The sequence below is a fragment of the Akanthomyces muscarius genome, chromosome 2 (genome assembly GCF_028009165.1).
Source record: "Akanthomyces muscarius strain Ve6 chromosome 2, whole genome shotgun sequence".
Classification (NCBI taxonomy): domain Eukaryota; kingdom Fungi; phylum Ascomycota; class Sordariomycetes; order Hypocreales; family Cordycipitaceae; genus Akanthomyces; species Akanthomyces muscarius.
This window is the reverse complement of record NC_079242.1, coordinates 4,813,382-4,829,224: the sequence shown is the minus strand read 5'-3', so window position 1 is coordinate 4,829,224 and position 15,843 is coordinate 4,813,382. Positions and strand designations below refer to the sequence as shown.

Below are 15,843 nucleotides of genomic sequence, written 5' to 3'. Positions count from 1 at the left end.
AACAGGCTGGCTGCAGGAATTCCCGCCATGTAGCTATGCATCTACTTCCCGCACTGCCTTGTAGATTTTTACTTACTAGTCATCGTCAGCGGAATCCAAGAATAGCATCATCAAAAACGCCTTGTCGCCCCCCGCCTCTTGAGCAACAACGTGGTGCCAACAGATTTTCAACATACTATGACGCTGCAAAGCGACCAAACTTGATGAATGCCTGCCAGCGTGGCATTTTTGCCACTGATAGCAAAGGTTGAATCCAAATCATTCGGCAGTCAACAATCAACGCCATGGTCAACTGCACCCGGGTGTGCCTCTACGACCACCGGGGCACCAGAGAATAGCGTCGACAAAGACAGGAAACGGTTGCCTCTGTCAAAAGAACGCGATGCTTCTAAATTAAACGAACCATGAAGGCTTTCCGCACTGCGGTTCTTGAAATTCTTACAGGGATGTGCGATAACTACCACAGCAGCACGCCATTGGACACATTTTGTCCAATCGCGGCGGCGCTGCGCCTCTAGTCTGTCTAGAATTTCAACCAATTGTCTGCCCATATTCAAACTCAAAATGGCGCGAGACCTTCGCGCAAAAAAAGGAGAGAGCCTTGCCAGTCAAATTGAAGTGGGTGAGGTGGGTGCAGACTTTTTCATTGCTTTTTGCTCGACCACCACCTGTAACCTTGGGCAGGACGGGGGACGCTCCCGGTGCATGGCGCGGCTTGACTTTAGCTTCATGCCTTTACAAGAGAGGGTGTGACATCTGACGCTTCCAAGCTTTCTCATCATATATGACGAGCCCGCAATTTTTTTATCCCCTTCGAAATCCTTCTTGCCTCTGCGCTGCTGGTACAGTTGTTAACCGTGGCGGAGACAAGTAATCTAGAGAGGCCATCGTGCGGGCCATGCAGGAAGCACACGACGATCACTTACATCTCCATTTCTGGTGGATTCTGACCCTGAGCTGAAGGCTGTTCGACACCAATCGCACAGTTAGGCAAGCCCCCCTGTCCGGCCATTTGGCCGTCTTCGGCCTCCTAGTAATACAATCTGAAGCTGAGTTGCGCTAACAAGGCACAGCATGTCTTTGTCAGGCTCCTTGCAATTACGGCTCAAAAACGCTGCATTACACGGCGGTCTACAAAGCAGCCCGTGCTCGACTACTACTCACATCGCCCGCTTCGTAGACAAAATGGTGCCAGTCAGTGCCGTAGCAGCTTCCAGGGTCACTGAGTTTGCCAGCCTTGTACTACCAATACGCACTTTGGATGGCAACCGACGGCGTGGTGAAAGTTTCAACTTCAATGACATTGTGCTTGGCATCCATCAACTCGTTAAGTGTGGGCGGGTGCCATTCTACCACAGGCTGCTTGAACAATGGGAAGCGCCATATGGCGGGCGCTATTTTTCCTGGTTGCTGCTAGCTACGCCATGCCCCAGTTTGCTTGCCAGATCGTCCTCTCGGAGGCGCATCAGTGAGACACGTACTGCATGTCCGAGACATGCAGCCTTTTAACAACTTTGGCAGCATCCATCTCGGTCGCGAGCCAGCTCACCCCGGCGCGCCGGTCTTCGCGAACCCACGCGTTGCATCAAGCATCATTTCCGCGTCGCTGTCCATTGCAGCGCGATTGTGCCTGTCATAGCCACGTAGGAGTGGCAAGAGGCTTTCCATGGCGTCTTGGGGGACTTGAGTCTCCAGTCCAACGGTGGCAGAGCCTATCGGCCCTCTTGAATCCAACTTTTAGCGTCCATCTTTTAGTGTCCAGCTAATAGCAGCTCCAGTCTCTGGATGTGATATCCACACAGCCGCAACCAACTACTGGCTACAATCACGGCCATAGGCCATGACACCACCACCACAGGATGGTTTAGCACGGTTCTCTCGCACGCTACAGACAGTGTTGGACTAGGGCTGGTCCGCCGGGCCATTCCTTCCTTGCCGTGTGCCAGGGACCACAAACAGCCGTCGTGGATATTCTCGTCGTCGAGCATAATGGGGAGCTTGCCAGCGCCATTTACTTAGCTGCCTCGTTGGCCCACCACGGCGCCGCACGCCTGTTGATGGTCGCGCGCTGAGCACCAGAGACAGCAGGTCGACAATAGTCCGCTCCTCCACGTCTGCAGGGGCGTACCGTGTTGATACCCAATTGCAGCGCTATCCCGGTGCCGTCGTGCTCCCATAGGACAAGTCGAATGCACGTCGATGGACTGGATTCCACTTGCGTCGCGGCGCAGTTCGCTGATTCACAGTGGTCGGTCCCCAGCCCAGCGGCGCCTCAGGCTGCCTTGGGGCCCTCCCGTCCACCCAACAAGATTTCTGCAGGTCGTGGCAGCATGCCCATACTATGCCCAAGTTGGCTCTTTGTCCTTGGGCGTTCGGCGACTCCAGCCATTGAGGGGTGGGCTCTGGCTGGGGATATGCGGCCAGGGATGGCGGCCATGTAGCCAAAATAGAGCAACTTCTGCACGCCTCTGGACTTGGGTGCAAGTGCCGCCACCAGATCCCAGAGCTGCACTCGTGTTCATCCATGCCTATGCTTCTCCCCTTGCCCACATTGTTCTACCGCAGACCTGTTCCTCGTCTAAATACCATGGCTATTCCGGCTGCCACACCTCCTTGATATCTCGTTGTCATCTCTTTTCACTTCTCATCTACTGTCTCTGCTGGCCGTTGACATTAGCGCTTGAACTTTGCCTGAGCACGGACACACAAAGCTTCCGTGTGCGACTCTACAAGTTGAATACTTTCCTTTTACGTCTTATACTCGTCATTAATATCTTTGCGCCTCTCTACATCACATCGCTAGCCGCCATATTGTCGAATCTCTTCCGGCTTTCCTCCCAGCGGCAAAAACGAGTTTTTACCAGTCCCTGGCCCCAGTCAGCTTACCCGCACACTGCCGATTTTCGCTCCCCACTACTACCTCGCGCCGATACCCCCTCCACCGGGGACCGCTACTCGACTTCGTATTCACTGTCGGCCTGCCAGTTCATTCAAAATTGACTTCTCCCTATTTTCAGCCTTATACAACACTCTGCACCTATTACCCACCAGTTGAAGAATCGTTGGGGGCTTTCAACGGCGCTTCATACCCCACGTGAGTAACGATAGTCTCGCAACCGAGTCACATTTCTGCCACGACGCTTGGTCAACTAGAAACTTGATTGTACCGAGGAGATCACCTATTTGGAGCGAATTTTCTCATTTGCCAAAGGTTGGGGGGCGTAATAGCTAAAAATAGCTCTACGTCGCCATTTGGACTGTGCAGCGGTACACAGCGTCGTAAAGCAGATTGTCACCTACTATGAGTCCAATCTGCTAGAAACCCCCTGCTTGATGCACCGCCGCCATGGCATCTCTCAAGCGAGAGTTTGGGGGATACGGCCTGCCTGCGAATCCATCTGATGGTGTTCGGTCAAGGAGGATGCAGACCTCCGCCTCAGGAGGCCTGCCCCGACCCATCAACTCGAATGCGACACGGGAAGTTTCATCGACAAAGCCAGAACAGCAGCCCAGACAGCAGCATTCGAGAATACCAAGCAGGTCTATGCGCATGGCAGGGAAACCCGATTCCGGACTACCAGTTCCTACGTCTCCGCCGCAGAGCCACGAGCCCCGACGAATGCCCTCCATCAGCGTTTCTGGTTCCTCCTCTTCGCGAAGTCGTGCCCAAGGCAGCCTTGACTCGTCTTCTTCGGGGATCTCCTACGACAGCAGCCTGAAAAGTCTTGGCGAGCAACCTATTAAGCGAGCTTCATTTATAGCTCGCAATACAGCAGTGCCCGACGAGAACCGCCGAATTTCAGCATCACCCAAAAGACAGTCAATGGCATCTATTGACGAAGCGCTTGATATTTATCTCGACATTGGAACAAAAGCCGCCAAACCGGATTCATCGGCATCAAACAGGTCACCAGAGTTGAGATCAAACGCCCCAAAGTTACCATTTATCTATCCCGAGCTGGATCGCTATCGCAATCATGAACAGCAATCCGAGCTGGGGTTCCGCAAGCCTTCTACTGAAGGCCTGTATAAGTTGTCGACCCATGACCTGCCACCTCCCACTCCTGCTAGCGCAGGTTTCTCGGGAAGCAGCTCGCAATTGAGTATGGTCAGTGCTAGCCCGTCAACGAAGTTCTCCGCATCTCCCGGACCGGGCCCATACAGCCGCGATACGACGCCAACCTCAATCTCATCCCAATCGCCCGGCTTGATTGCACCGAGCCGCCCTAACTACTACATAAAGCCGAAGCAATCAAGCCCAGCATACTCCAGACCCCCCGTTACCCGTCGACGCGCAGGCAGCATTCCCCAGGAAGCAGACACATTAGCCACCGACCCTCGCGGCCTGGATGCTGTTCGAGAATCAGTTACTTCGTCGTCATCAAGCTCAACAGTCAGAGAAGGGGGCAAAACTACACCCCAAAAGCGCCCAGGCAAGCTCGCAGTGGCGCCGCCTAACCCACCGCCCAGAAAATCTTCCCAAAAGTTTCGGAAGGCCAAGGATGACAGCGCAACAGAGGAAGAGAAGATGCCCGCCGTCAGCAGCAAGGGAAAATCGGTGATCTCATCTCCGCAACGGCCGCCGATACCGCTTCGTCCGAGTCGAAAAGGAACACCAGACTTGAAATCGCAATTGTTCGACCCAGTCCCAGTCATTCAAAGCAACCTGCGCGGTGGCAGGGGTGATAGTAGGGGTAGTGAATCGACCAGTCATTCTCGCAAATCCTCATCCCCGACCAAGCCTACAAAGAATGCATCGATCTCTCACCTTCCGGTCGACCCATTCAGGGCTCCAGTGAAGGAAAATACGACAACATCCAGACCACAAACTGCCAAGTCCTCTTCGAGCGCCAAATCTTCATCGATTAGTCGCTTCAACTTCTTTGGGCGCAAGAAGACAAGCGAGGATCAGGAGGAGAAGAAAGAAACACTGAAACTTGCAAGAAAAGGCCCAGCAGCCGGGACAGGCCATGAAGGCTACGGGAAAATTGGCGCACCGCGTCGCCGAAGCGGTGGCGCAAGTCACACCTACAATTACGCCGGGCCACAAGCATCACAAGAAACAATCGCAAGCGACGACTCCTTCTTCGCTGACCGCATGAATCCCGTCGTCATTTCCGGTGGTGGGTTGGTAGAAAACAGAAATAGGAGCTTTGAACTGTCACCTACAGACAGCAGTGTCAGCCAGTCTTTCAGCCGACCAAGCACCGAGTCACAGCTGAGACATGTTCATGGTGTACTCCAAGATCAGAACAAGCTTCAACCTTCTCTACTGCCATACAGGGAACATCGTTTCTACAGCAGCAGCGACTCTGAGGATGGAATCAAACGGCCGACATTGGCTCTTCGCCGCTCCGTTCAGAGATTAAACACTGCGCCCGATAGCCCTTTGCGTCTTCCACAGCCCATCAACACGTCAGCTGTCTCGGGGTCGCCTCTGACAAGCATCGATACTAGCGTATTGTCGGATGATTCCCATATAGAACTTCACAGAGATCTTTCGCAAGACTCTACCATCTCGCAGCAAGCCCCGCGCAAGTTGAAGAAGAAGCAGCGATCGCCGCGAAAGTGGAACTTTTTTGGACGGGCAAAGACTACCCCAGAGCCCGAAAAGGCTTCAAGTGCCACTGTTGCAGCGACAGTAACAACAGTGGAAGTTGACAAGCGCCCTGTGGCATTTTACGCGATCATGGATGCTTCAGAACACGGCAATGCCGAAGATCCAAAGGTTCACGACGTCTTGTATGACGCGAACGTTCTCCCACATCGCCTGCCCGCTAGCTCTTTCGAAATACAGCGTCCCTCGCCTGTTCTTGACAGTACCATGACTGCCAGTGCATCAGCCCCTGCGGTGAATGAACAAGGTGTTCTCAGGCCAATTCGCAGACCAAGTCGATTACAGCAGGTAGGGCGCATTCCGAAAGTTGCTACTCGTTATCACAACCCTGCTTCTCCCAGGAGCTTTTCCCGGCCCTTCAGGGCAAGTCTGCAGAAGGCCCCTATTTCCATGGGGCCAAACAGCCAGGAATCGGCCGCGAATGTTCCTATGCCGCTGTTCTCGACGGAAGTGTTCCCGCAAGAGTCAACGCCTGGAAACACCACCACACAGACTGCTTCGCAGGACTCACACCGCAACAGTGGACTCATTGGCGACACATCCAACAAAGAGTTTTTGTCGTTCTCACCAAGAAAGTTCTCCATTGGAACGGCTTGCACAAGCTCGAGTTCTTCTGGGTTCTGTTATGCTGGAGCCACAGCCATTATTCCACAGCCAGATGATCCACCAGCTGAAGATGAGATTTGGGAGGAGTACAACGATCTCCTGGGTGATGATTCGGAGCGCCTGAGACGATCCACAACATCTTCGCGAGGTACCCCGTTCCATCTGGAAACCTACCAGGAAAGGCTCGGTAGAGGTATTCAGCTAGAATCTCCGGTTGTCGCAGAGAGAAAGGTCTCTATGCTCTCCGACCTGTCACGATCAAGCTACTGCAGTGCCGACATGACTGAGAGGCTCAAGGCAGCGTTTCAGCCACATGCCTCTTCCCTACGCGCTGGTGACGAAGGCCTATGGATGAGGCGAAGGAGTGCCGAGCCCACGGGCTCGCGGCGCCATAGCTCTGGATCTGCCAAGACTCGGTTTTCTGGTAGCAGTTCCAGCTCCTTCGACTACAACTCACCGTTGGCGCAAGTTAACCTTCGCGTTGGCTCCATGACGGTCAGCAAATGGCTCACGTTTGGGCATGTGCTTTTCAGTGACTTGCGTCATGAGTTGATTGCGGACAGACTAGACTCAACTTCTCCAGTGTCCCGCCACTCTATCTTGGTACTTGATGGTCTTGGAAACGACGACTGGTCCTTTTATGTTGCTGAGACATATCCAAAGGCCAACTTCTACAACCTCTCTCCTCGAGCTCCACTGGCCGAGAACACTAAGAAGGGGGAATCAAGCGCTCTTCTTAGCCCGCCAAATCACCACCAAGTCCAGTACATCGATCATCTAGCCAAGTTCCCGTTTGCTCCCCAAAGCTTCGACTCTGTTGTGTACCGCTTCCCTGTCGCAGCGCCCGAGTCGCACTACCGCAACATAATTGCCGAGGCACGGCGCGTGTTGAAGCCAGGGGGGTTTCTCGAGCTTGCCATTCTTGATCTGGACCTGAACAACATGGGCAACAGAGGTCGTCGCGCGATTCGGACGCTGAAGGAAATGATCCACGAGCAGTCGCCTGGTACGAGTCTCGCATCTGCAGCCGATATTCTCGTCAAGCTGCTGGGCAAGGGCGGCTTCTCGGCGATCCGAGCAGCCAAGGTGGGAGTCCCCGTGGCAAGCTCCATCACGCAGCCGAGGAACAGCAGTGGCTCGAGCAAGAAGCCACCGCCGCAAGCCCAGGCTAGCCTGTCGGATATGATGAAGGAGAATGGCCCGGCGGCGGACGCCAACATTACCAAGATGGTGACCCGCGTGGGCCGTTGGTGGTACACGCGCTGCTACGAGAATGCAGCCGGCGCCAAGGAGGGGCGCAAGGGTATATGGGACGACAAGGCACTCTTGAACGAGTGCCAGGAGCTCGGCACCAGCCTGAAGCTCACCGTTTGCTGCGCTCGAGCGCCGGCAGACCGGGTGACCAGCTTGTAGTGCTGGTCCATGGACTTTGCTTTTCACATTTTCGCTTTTCCCTTTTTTTCTTTTCTCTCTACTCTTTTTCTGTCTTTAGAGGACATGTCGCAAGAAAGCGCAAGCTCTTCCATTGGCATGCATCATTACCAATGGCGGCGACATTTGGCTGTTACAACACTGAAAAAAGAAGACTCGACAGGACAAACCTGTCTATTATACGCTCAGTGCTCTAGGGCTCACGCCCGAATGAGAACGTCCCTCGTCAGGAGGTTCTGTTTTCTCATCCATTCGTCCTTTAACTATTTTCTTCAGAGAGCGGCACGGTCCAGTTTTCTTTTATACATCGGATCAGAGATGCCAGTACGGAGCTGGCGCTCGCATCTGATTTCCTCTCTTGAGCAGCCTGTCGTGCCCGTCGCTAGCCAACCCGCACGACGGTCAGCTTTAGAAGCAGTGCTGGACATTGTGCTTCTTGCAGCTTTTCTTTTCTTTCGGCTTCTCGTTTCGCATTTGCTCTTTTCTTCTTTCTTGCATATTGTTTTCGCCAGGCGGTTTTGATATATTGGGACTTACGTCGTTATGATGGCATGAAACTGAAGCGGTCACCAAACAAGAGAAAGGCCATCTTTGTTTTGGACGATCCGGGTCGTTTGTGCGTATATGCATTAGGATACCCCCTCCATTCCATTATTTTTCGGTTGCTTGGAATAGCGTTGGCATAATTAGCAGGCGGGTATTTGATAATTGATTTTAAATATTTCATTGTTCCATTTCTCTCGTACAATGTCGCGAATTTCTATGCGTAGCAACTATAACATGCAAATTTTGTTACACTAAACAGCACACGGCCGCCTCCAAAGCATACCTAGACCTTTCACGCCTCTGCTTCTGTCCCGAGCCCTTCAGGCTGTTGCTGGCGGCTCGTTCCCGCAGGCCACTTGCGATACACGGCAATGAAGCCACCGCCGGCGACACGCCCGCCGACCTTGGGCCGCATGACGACGACCGGTTCGCGCTCCTCCACCGCAGCCGATCCATCATCCTCTGCCACATCCGCGCCGGGCAGCGTCTCCTCGCCCTCCCCCGGGGGCGCGGGCTTGGGCTTGACAATCTTGACGTCCCAGTGCCGGCCGCCGCAGCCGCCGTCGCGCACGCCGTCGGCCGTCGACGTCGTCGGTAGCTCCAGAACCTTCTCCAGCTGCAGGCCCGCGCCCTCGCTCTCCAGCGCCCAGGCCTGAAACTCGGCAATCTGGCTGACGGACGGGCTGAAGACGACCAGCACCGCGTTGGGGTGCAGCGCGCGGACCAGCGCCGCCGCGTGCCTGTGCGCGGCCGGCAGGTCCAGCACCGCGCGCGCAAAGACGGGCCGGCCGCCCGACGCCGCGAGCCGCTCGCCGACGTAGGCGTCGACGGCGCCGACGTGGAAGTCGACGTCGGCGAGGTACTGCGCGCGGCGAAAGTGCCGTACGAGCTTGTACGCGGCGCGCGTGTGCTTGCCGCTGCGGTCGAGCGTCTGCAGCACGGCGCGCCGCGAGGACCTGTACGCGGACAGCAGCGCGGCGTCGCCGGCCGAGAGCTCGAGCACGCCGCCCGAGGCGGCGACGCTGCGCGCCAGGGGGCTGCTGCGGAGGAGGTGGCGCAGCGCGGCGGGCACGGGCGGGTTGGCGGCGTGCAGGGCGCGCGCAATGTGCAGGCTCAGGCTGCCCATGCCGGTGCCGGCCTCGAAGACTTCAAAGGGGGCGCCGTCGTCGTCCTCGTCGGCTTCTTCGCCGGGGCGAGTCAGGTTGAGGTCCAGCAGCGACACGATGGTCTCGGCATCACTGGGATATATCTATACATGGGAATCAAAAAAAAGGGGAAGATTGTTAATGATGGGTCAACTTGTTTCGAGGGGATTTAGGGGTAAAAAGTACCGGCGTCGCTGCTCTGTCGCTGTTGACAATGTAGCTCGCCAGAGTCGGCTCGTGGATCGCGACGGCGTTGCCCTTGTCGTCGACGGTCCGCTCCAGGATCTGCTTGCCGAGCAGGTCGGACGCCGCGACGGACGCGCCGTAGGAGAGCCGGACGCGGCTGTCGCGCCGGATGGGCGCCGTGAGGTGCCACTTGGGAAACTTGACGCCCTGCTGGCGCAGGAAGACGACGTCAAACTCTAGCGTTTTGGATCAGTGGATGAGGACACGAAGAAAAGGCTGAGGGGAGGGGCACGAACCCTTGACTGTCCTATACGATGAAGAAGATCGTTGACATGTGCTTCTTGCCAGTTTGCTAGAAGCACGACATGATCGTAGGGCCAGCATGGCTTGTGCAGTTGCTGTCCAAGGGGTTTGAAAGTTGCATGTTCGAAATTTGGTCGGTTGTCGACGATCCACAGTCACCATGCAAACTACCAGTATGGCCTGCCGCAACAAGCGCAAAGATGAGTACACGTACGTAATTGCCTGAAAGTAAATAGAAGCAAGCTGATGAAATCCAATTCTTTTTATTGTTCGCAATTAATTTATGCAATTGCGGCGGTGGCGTTTTGGGAAATTCCACACTCGACACTATTATGCGGAAGCAGCGCGACGAGGCCGAACAATGTGCCAGCAACCTGCCGCTGCCCAATGAACAAAAGACAAAACCAGCAAAAGAAAACAAGATGATATTTTGAAATCGCTTTCCCCCCAGGTCCTCCGTCCACCCATAATAAGAATAAGGAAAAAAGAATATCGAGAAAAGAAAGAAACTAATGCTATTTCGCTCATAAGGGCTGGCCCGCTGCCAGATTGGTATCGTTTCTCGTTTCAAACGCATCGCGATCAGATGTTATGACTAATGTTACAGTAAGGAAAATGAAGAGGATCGATGATGACAGAATCACGCTCCATTTTCCGTGAATTTTTAAAAAAAAGAAACGCCAGAATTCCAGCGCAATCGAAAACGGGAAGAAGCAGAAAAGTGCGAAAAAGAAAGAAAGATAGCGAACGCATCGAAACGCGACGAGGTGCTGCGAAGAAGTATCTTCATGCAAATTGTAGTCGACGTCAACGGGGAGAAATAGAATGTCATGAGACTCGTGATGCCGTCTGTGCCGTATATGTTTCTGGCGACGTGGTGGCCAGGCAGAGGGGTATTTTGGGTAATGTATATTATGCCTTTTTGCAAGAATCCGTCTCAGGACAACAGACTTTTTTTCTGGAGGACTCCGAGAACCGGCTCAGATGTAGCCCAGTCGATTGCTACCGCCGGACGGCTGGTCGAGCGCCGTGGCCCACGAGTCCCCAGAGTCGAGCTCGTGCAGCGAGGTGTGCAGGTCCTCCTCAAAGTACGGGTGCAGCTTGACGCCGAGGTGATCCTCGAAGATGGCGACGGCGGCGTCGTAGCGGCGGCGGCAGCGCTTCGTCCACGGGCTCAGCCGTACGGGGCTGTGGTAGCAGTACGCGTTGGACTTGGAGTCGCGGATGCGGCACAGGACCTTCATGCCCTTGAGCGTCACCCACAGCTCCGTGGTGGCGTGCTTGGTGTTGTCCGACTTGGGCTCCGTCGCGTACATGAGCTGCAGGAGCGCATAGCGCACCACCAGCACCTCGGCGTCCGTCTCGCCATTCTTCTGCTCCAGCTGCTTCTGCACCGCGCGCAGCTCGAGCGCAATCTTCTGCAGCCGGTCAAAGTTCACGTGGTTGTTGAAGTAGGCGAGGTCGAGCCAGGCCCGCACCACGTACGGGTGCCGGCGCCCGTAGATGGCCTCGAGCTCGTTGGCGATGAGCGGCGAGCAGCCCCAGAGCAGCTCCGATAGGATAGCCGCGCCGTGCTTCTGCTGCACGTCGTACAGGCAGTTAAAGATGACGCGCATCGGGTGATTGCGGTCCAGGTTGGTGGTCGAGTGCGCGGCGAGATACTTGCAGAGCGAGGCGACGAGGCCCAGGTCGCGGTTCGCCATGCCGGTCAGAAGCTCAAAGATACCCAGAGGCGACAGCGTCTTGAGGTCCTGCTCCAGCTGCTTAAATGCCCGCATGAGGCTCTGCCCGCCAGTGTCCGTGTCCAGAGCCTCGAAGAAGAAGTTGGCTTCCAGGAGAATCTCAGAGGACCAGGCACCCCACGTTTGGACGACGGTCCAGCCGACCTCCGTGCCGACGTCCGTCTCAAACTGGCGGCACTGCAGAAAGGCTTTGCGGACGTTGCCGACGAGAATCTCCTGGGCGCGCACCAGCTCGGGCGTGTGAAAGTAAATGGGCGGCGGCGGCGGCGTCGGGGTTCTGCAGCGGATATGGGCCGGCAGATCAACAGGCTGCTCGAAATCGATGAGGTCGTACTCGGTGACGCCTTTGCGCTTGAGATAGGTGCCGAGATTCACCACGCGGCCGTTGCGTACGAATTCGGAAATTTTGCCCTCGGCATCGCGCTGAAACTTCATCGACAACAGCCTCTTCACTTCGTCTTCGGTATTGTTTTTGGCGAATCCCCATTGCGAAAACCGTGTCTTGTACATTTTGGGCCTGCAAAAACGGGTTAGCTCATTACCGCCTACGGTTCTTGATGTCGACTTACGTGGCCTGAAAGTTGTACTTTTCCGCCATGATGGACATGACTTCTTTCAAAGGTTTGCGATCATCCAAGTATAGTGAGCGAATGGTTGGCTTGTGGTGTTCCCAAATCTCAGCCGGGACTAGTTCCCTGCCTGGACGCAAACCGTGGCCTCGAAGCGCAGACACCGCCTGTCTCAAGGTCTTTCTCACAAGTTAGTAATGACTCGAAGGGGACTATTGTGTGGGCTTCTTACCGAAGGTCCAGGTGAAGTAACATCTGCCGTCGTTGAAGGGGTCGCGGGGGTTGCAGGCGTCGCAGGAGTCTGCGGTACCTGCTCGCTACTAGGGCCGGCGCTGAGATTGCTAGTGTCCAGAGGCCGAGGCGGAGGAGGTGGTGGTGGCTGTAGTTTCGAACGGGGTGGCTTGGGAGGCTTCGGTGGTTTTACTGGCGCCTTCCCCTTGTCTTTGGCGGACAAGCTGAAATCCAGCGTGATCTGTTGCGCTTCTTGAATCGGCTTGGGCTTTGGCGGAATTGGCGGTTTCTCAAACAGGCTCTTTGAGAACATGACAGGGCTGTCGGCTGTCGGCTCTTCCTTGATCTCGGGCGAGGATGGAGGACGCCATATCGAGAAGCCTGGTGTCCCAGACGTGGTTGAGCCCCCGAAAGAGCTTTGGAAAGGTGATTTCGGCTGCTGGGTCGATTGATAGCTGCTTTGAGTGCTGGGTTGGCGGGTAAGCTGCTGGGCAGGCTCGGCTGGTCGACTGGCCTGGGCAGGTGGTGTAGGTTGAGCTGGCTGGGTTGGTCGAGTCGGCTGGGCTGGCTGATTTGGCTGGCTGAACGGAGTCGGCTTGGTCTGCTGAAACGGCTGAGTAGGTTGGTTTGATTGGATCGATTGAGATATCGACGGCTGCGTCCTGTTGCTCAATTGTTGTCTCAGCTGTTGATGCACTTGTTGGACTGGCGCAAAATTCATCTGCTGAGTCGCCTGAGGAGTCACATGCTGCATCTGCTGAGATTCTTGTGGCGTAGGCTGCAGGCTTTGCAGGCGGTTGCCGCCATCAAGCTCGGACTTCAAAAAGGTAAGAATGTTGCGCTCAACGTCGCCGAACATGCCAGAGTCGGTATCCATGCTGTCGGGATTCGGCATGGTTTTGTGTTCTCCGGTAAAGGGAGTCCGCGTTCTCTCATCCGCAAACTGCGATATGCCTGGTACAGCATGAGACCGAACGGCGCTGATATGCGGGCTTGCGATGCGCGCATTGGGAAATGTTCCAAAGGTTAGCAGGGGCGAGCTGGACTCGATGCTGTTGATATCCTGCGGGCTCGTGATCCTGGAGAGTACGTCGCCAAAAGATCCATAGTGTGAGTCGACGGGGCTACCGACAGGGCTTGGTGCATGGTTAACGTGTGCTGCGCCGGCAAAACTGCTAAAATATGATGAGAAGGAGGAATTCGTTAATGACGGATCTGTTTCCGCAGGGCTGGGAGCGGTATTCATGATGGGCCGCGGTGGCAGCGGAGGTACATAGTCCTTGTTTTCAAACTGGGCCACCAGGCGTCCTACACCACTGACTTGTGGCTGTGCTGGCGTCATGTCGTCGAAGTCGATCAAGTCCTCTTGGTCGTGAAACGTATTTTGGTTGCGAAAATGAGAGCCTTGGCCAGTCGGCGTTGGGGTCCAGTCCATTGCGTGCGAGTCCATACGGGACATGTCGTCGGGCATCCTTGAGAGCTGGGACGGGGCGATGGAGCCTAAGCCGTCTCCCGAGGAGAAATAATTATGTTCCCTCATATTGTCAAAGCCATCGAGCGAAAAGCCCGACGCCCGCGCCTTGTCCGAATCATGGTCAAACATGGCGGTTGTGCCCCGGTGCTGGGATCAGTACGACCCCGGGATGACAGGCAGTGGTGGCTGGTGAAGGGGTCAGGCAGTTTAGTAGCCGTGGCCGATACCGTCAGTTCTCGAGACTTGAAGGCATCCCTTGCGAGCCGACAAGCCAAAGACGAGCGCGAGCAAAAAACCAAAACTCAACGGGAAGTGTGGAGAGGCTCAACGGTGCAGCCCATGCTCGTGGTACGGCGGCGGTGTATGTGCAAGACGACAGAAGGTCGGACGACGGCTGAAGCTGTGAAAGATGTCCGCGAAAAAAAGATGGCACGCGGCGACAGGGCAGCCCAGATAAAGCGACGGGCGTGATAAGGCGTGGTGCAGGTAGTCGCCGTGAGATTGGTCCCGCCTGTCAGTGAGAGAGAAGCGAAGCGAAGCGAAGCCGTGTGAGCGAGCCCAGGTGGTGCCGAGGGTGGTGGCGCAGCAGAAAGCAGGGCCGTCCGGTTTACAAAAATAAAAGTCGACGGACAAGAAGGACTAATCGCTATCACGAAGCCGCTTTTGATATCAGAAAAAGAAGGATGAACCAGTCAAGACGAGGCGCCGTTGTGCCTGTACCGGTTGGCAAGCGTGTAGAGTCAGATAAGAACCCAGAGTCGGCGGGGAGTGGAGAGAAGGGTAGGCTGGGGGGGGAGGAGAGTCTGGAAGAGGGGGATGTAACCTAAGGCGAGCCAGCCTGGAGGAGAATGGGCGATTACAGGTGCTACCAGGACAGAGAGAGGACCACCAGCGAAAGGGAAAAAAGAAGGCCCTTGAGAAATTGGGGGCAACTAATAACTAATGGAGTAGGGCTGCCAGCCATCGTGTGAGAAGACCTGCCAGCTACTGAGTAGTCACCAGTAGGGGGGGGAGGCAGCATGTGAGGGAAAATGCCACCATCGGCCTGAAAGAGAAGGTGAAAAGGCTCAAGCCACCACACACGAGCAGGCAGCGCCAATCAAAAGACACTGATACTGGCCCCCCCCTGGCTCGATCCCGCATAAAGGTGCTCCGGGGAGGGTAACTAGTTACAGCTGGGGCGGCCCATGGAGCCTTGTTCACCAAGTCGCCGCTCCACCAGCACTTCGAGAAGCAATCCTCTACCAGTAACCGGCCACTGCGCTACTGATGAGTACTAGCCTGTTGCTGGGATGGTGTGCTGTGCTGTGCTGTGCTCGTGTGGCGTGGCGTTTCGGCTGGGCTGCTACAGGACGGACAGGCCTGGTTGGTGTGAGCGAGGGAAGAGGACGACGAGGACCAGAGCAGCGCCAGGGAGCGCCACAATCCAAGCAAGGACCCGAGGAGCGGTAGCATCAGCCTGCGGTCGGAGGCCCCGAACAGCGCGCCTCGCTCGTCATCTTGAAAAAAGCACCAGGCCCTGTTTTGCCCTCCCCCCGGAGACGTTGCAGCCTGCGAGCCGCGAAACGGTCTTTTTCACCCTTTGCCGCACGAACACAATGGGCGAGCCAGACAACCAGACAACCAGACAACCAGACAACCACAGTAACCACGCCTTGAAACCCTGAACTCGGACAAGATCCAAGATCCTGGGGGGGGAGGGGGAGGATTACAAGGGGAGCGGCACCGCTTCTTGTGGGTACGACGGCGCAGCTGAAGACGGACCACGGCCTATCAGTAGTGCTGTGGGCATGGGCAAATGCATTTTTACAGGGCAGTCTTATTCATCCTGCACATCACTGGTCTCTCTCTCGTCTGCTTTGTTTCTGTTTCCCCGGCGTCCCCCCGCGCTATCGACGGGCAGGCCACAGGAGGGCTGCAGGTCATTTACTGGGTACACAGCATTCTGGGAGGCTTTTTTTTTTCCTCTTCTCGGGAGCATCCTGTCCTGGGC

The 15,843-nt window shown here is 55.7% G+C and overlaps 4 protein-coding genes across 4 annotated transcripts; 2 read left to right on the top strand and 2 right to left on the bottom strand.

Moving 5' to 3' along the window:
• Positions 1–564: 564 nt before the first annotated feature.
• On the top strand, positions 565–1,639 carry LMH87_004731 (uncharacterized protein; the record flags this gene model as incomplete). Its single annotated transcript, XM_056195996.1, has 6 exons — positions 565–627; positions 685–701; positions 964–990; positions 1,074–1,194; positions 1,446–1,468; positions 1,522–1,639. The coding sequence occupies 6 exons, from the start codon at positions 565–567 to the stop codon at positions 1,637–1,639; spliced, it is 369 nt and encodes a 122-aa protein (XP_056049570.1).
• A 4,368-nt stretch (positions 1,640–6,007) lies between these two features.
• Positions 6,008–7,636, top strand: LMH87_004730 (uncharacterized protein; the record flags this gene model as incomplete). Its single annotated transcript, XM_056195995.1, has 1 exon — positions 6,008–7,636. The coding sequence occupies one exon, from the start codon at positions 6,008–6,010 to the stop codon at positions 7,634–7,636; it is 1,629 nt and encodes a 542-aa protein (XP_056049569.1).
• Positions 7,637–8,492: 856 nt separating this feature from the next.
• On the bottom strand, positions 8,493–9,915 carry LMH87_004729 (uncharacterized protein; the record flags this gene model as incomplete). Its single annotated transcript, XM_056195994.1, has 3 exons — positions 8,493–9,449; positions 9,532–9,767; positions 9,828–9,915. The coding sequence occupies 3 exons, from the start codon at positions 9,913–9,915 to the stop codon at positions 8,493–8,495; spliced, it is 1,281 nt and encodes a 426-aa protein (XP_056049568.1).
• Positions 9,916–10,814: 899 nt separating this feature from the next.
• LMH87_004728 (uncharacterized protein) lies at positions 10,815–13,979 on the bottom strand (the record flags this gene model as incomplete). Its single annotated transcript, XM_056195993.1, has 3 exons — positions 10,815–12,093; positions 12,146–12,324; positions 12,378–13,979. 3 exons carry the CDS (start codon positions 13,977–13,979, stop codon positions 10,815–10,817), a joined length of 3,060 nt encoding a protein of 1,019 aa, XP_056049567.1.
• Positions 13,980–15,843: the final 1,864 nt, after the last annotated feature.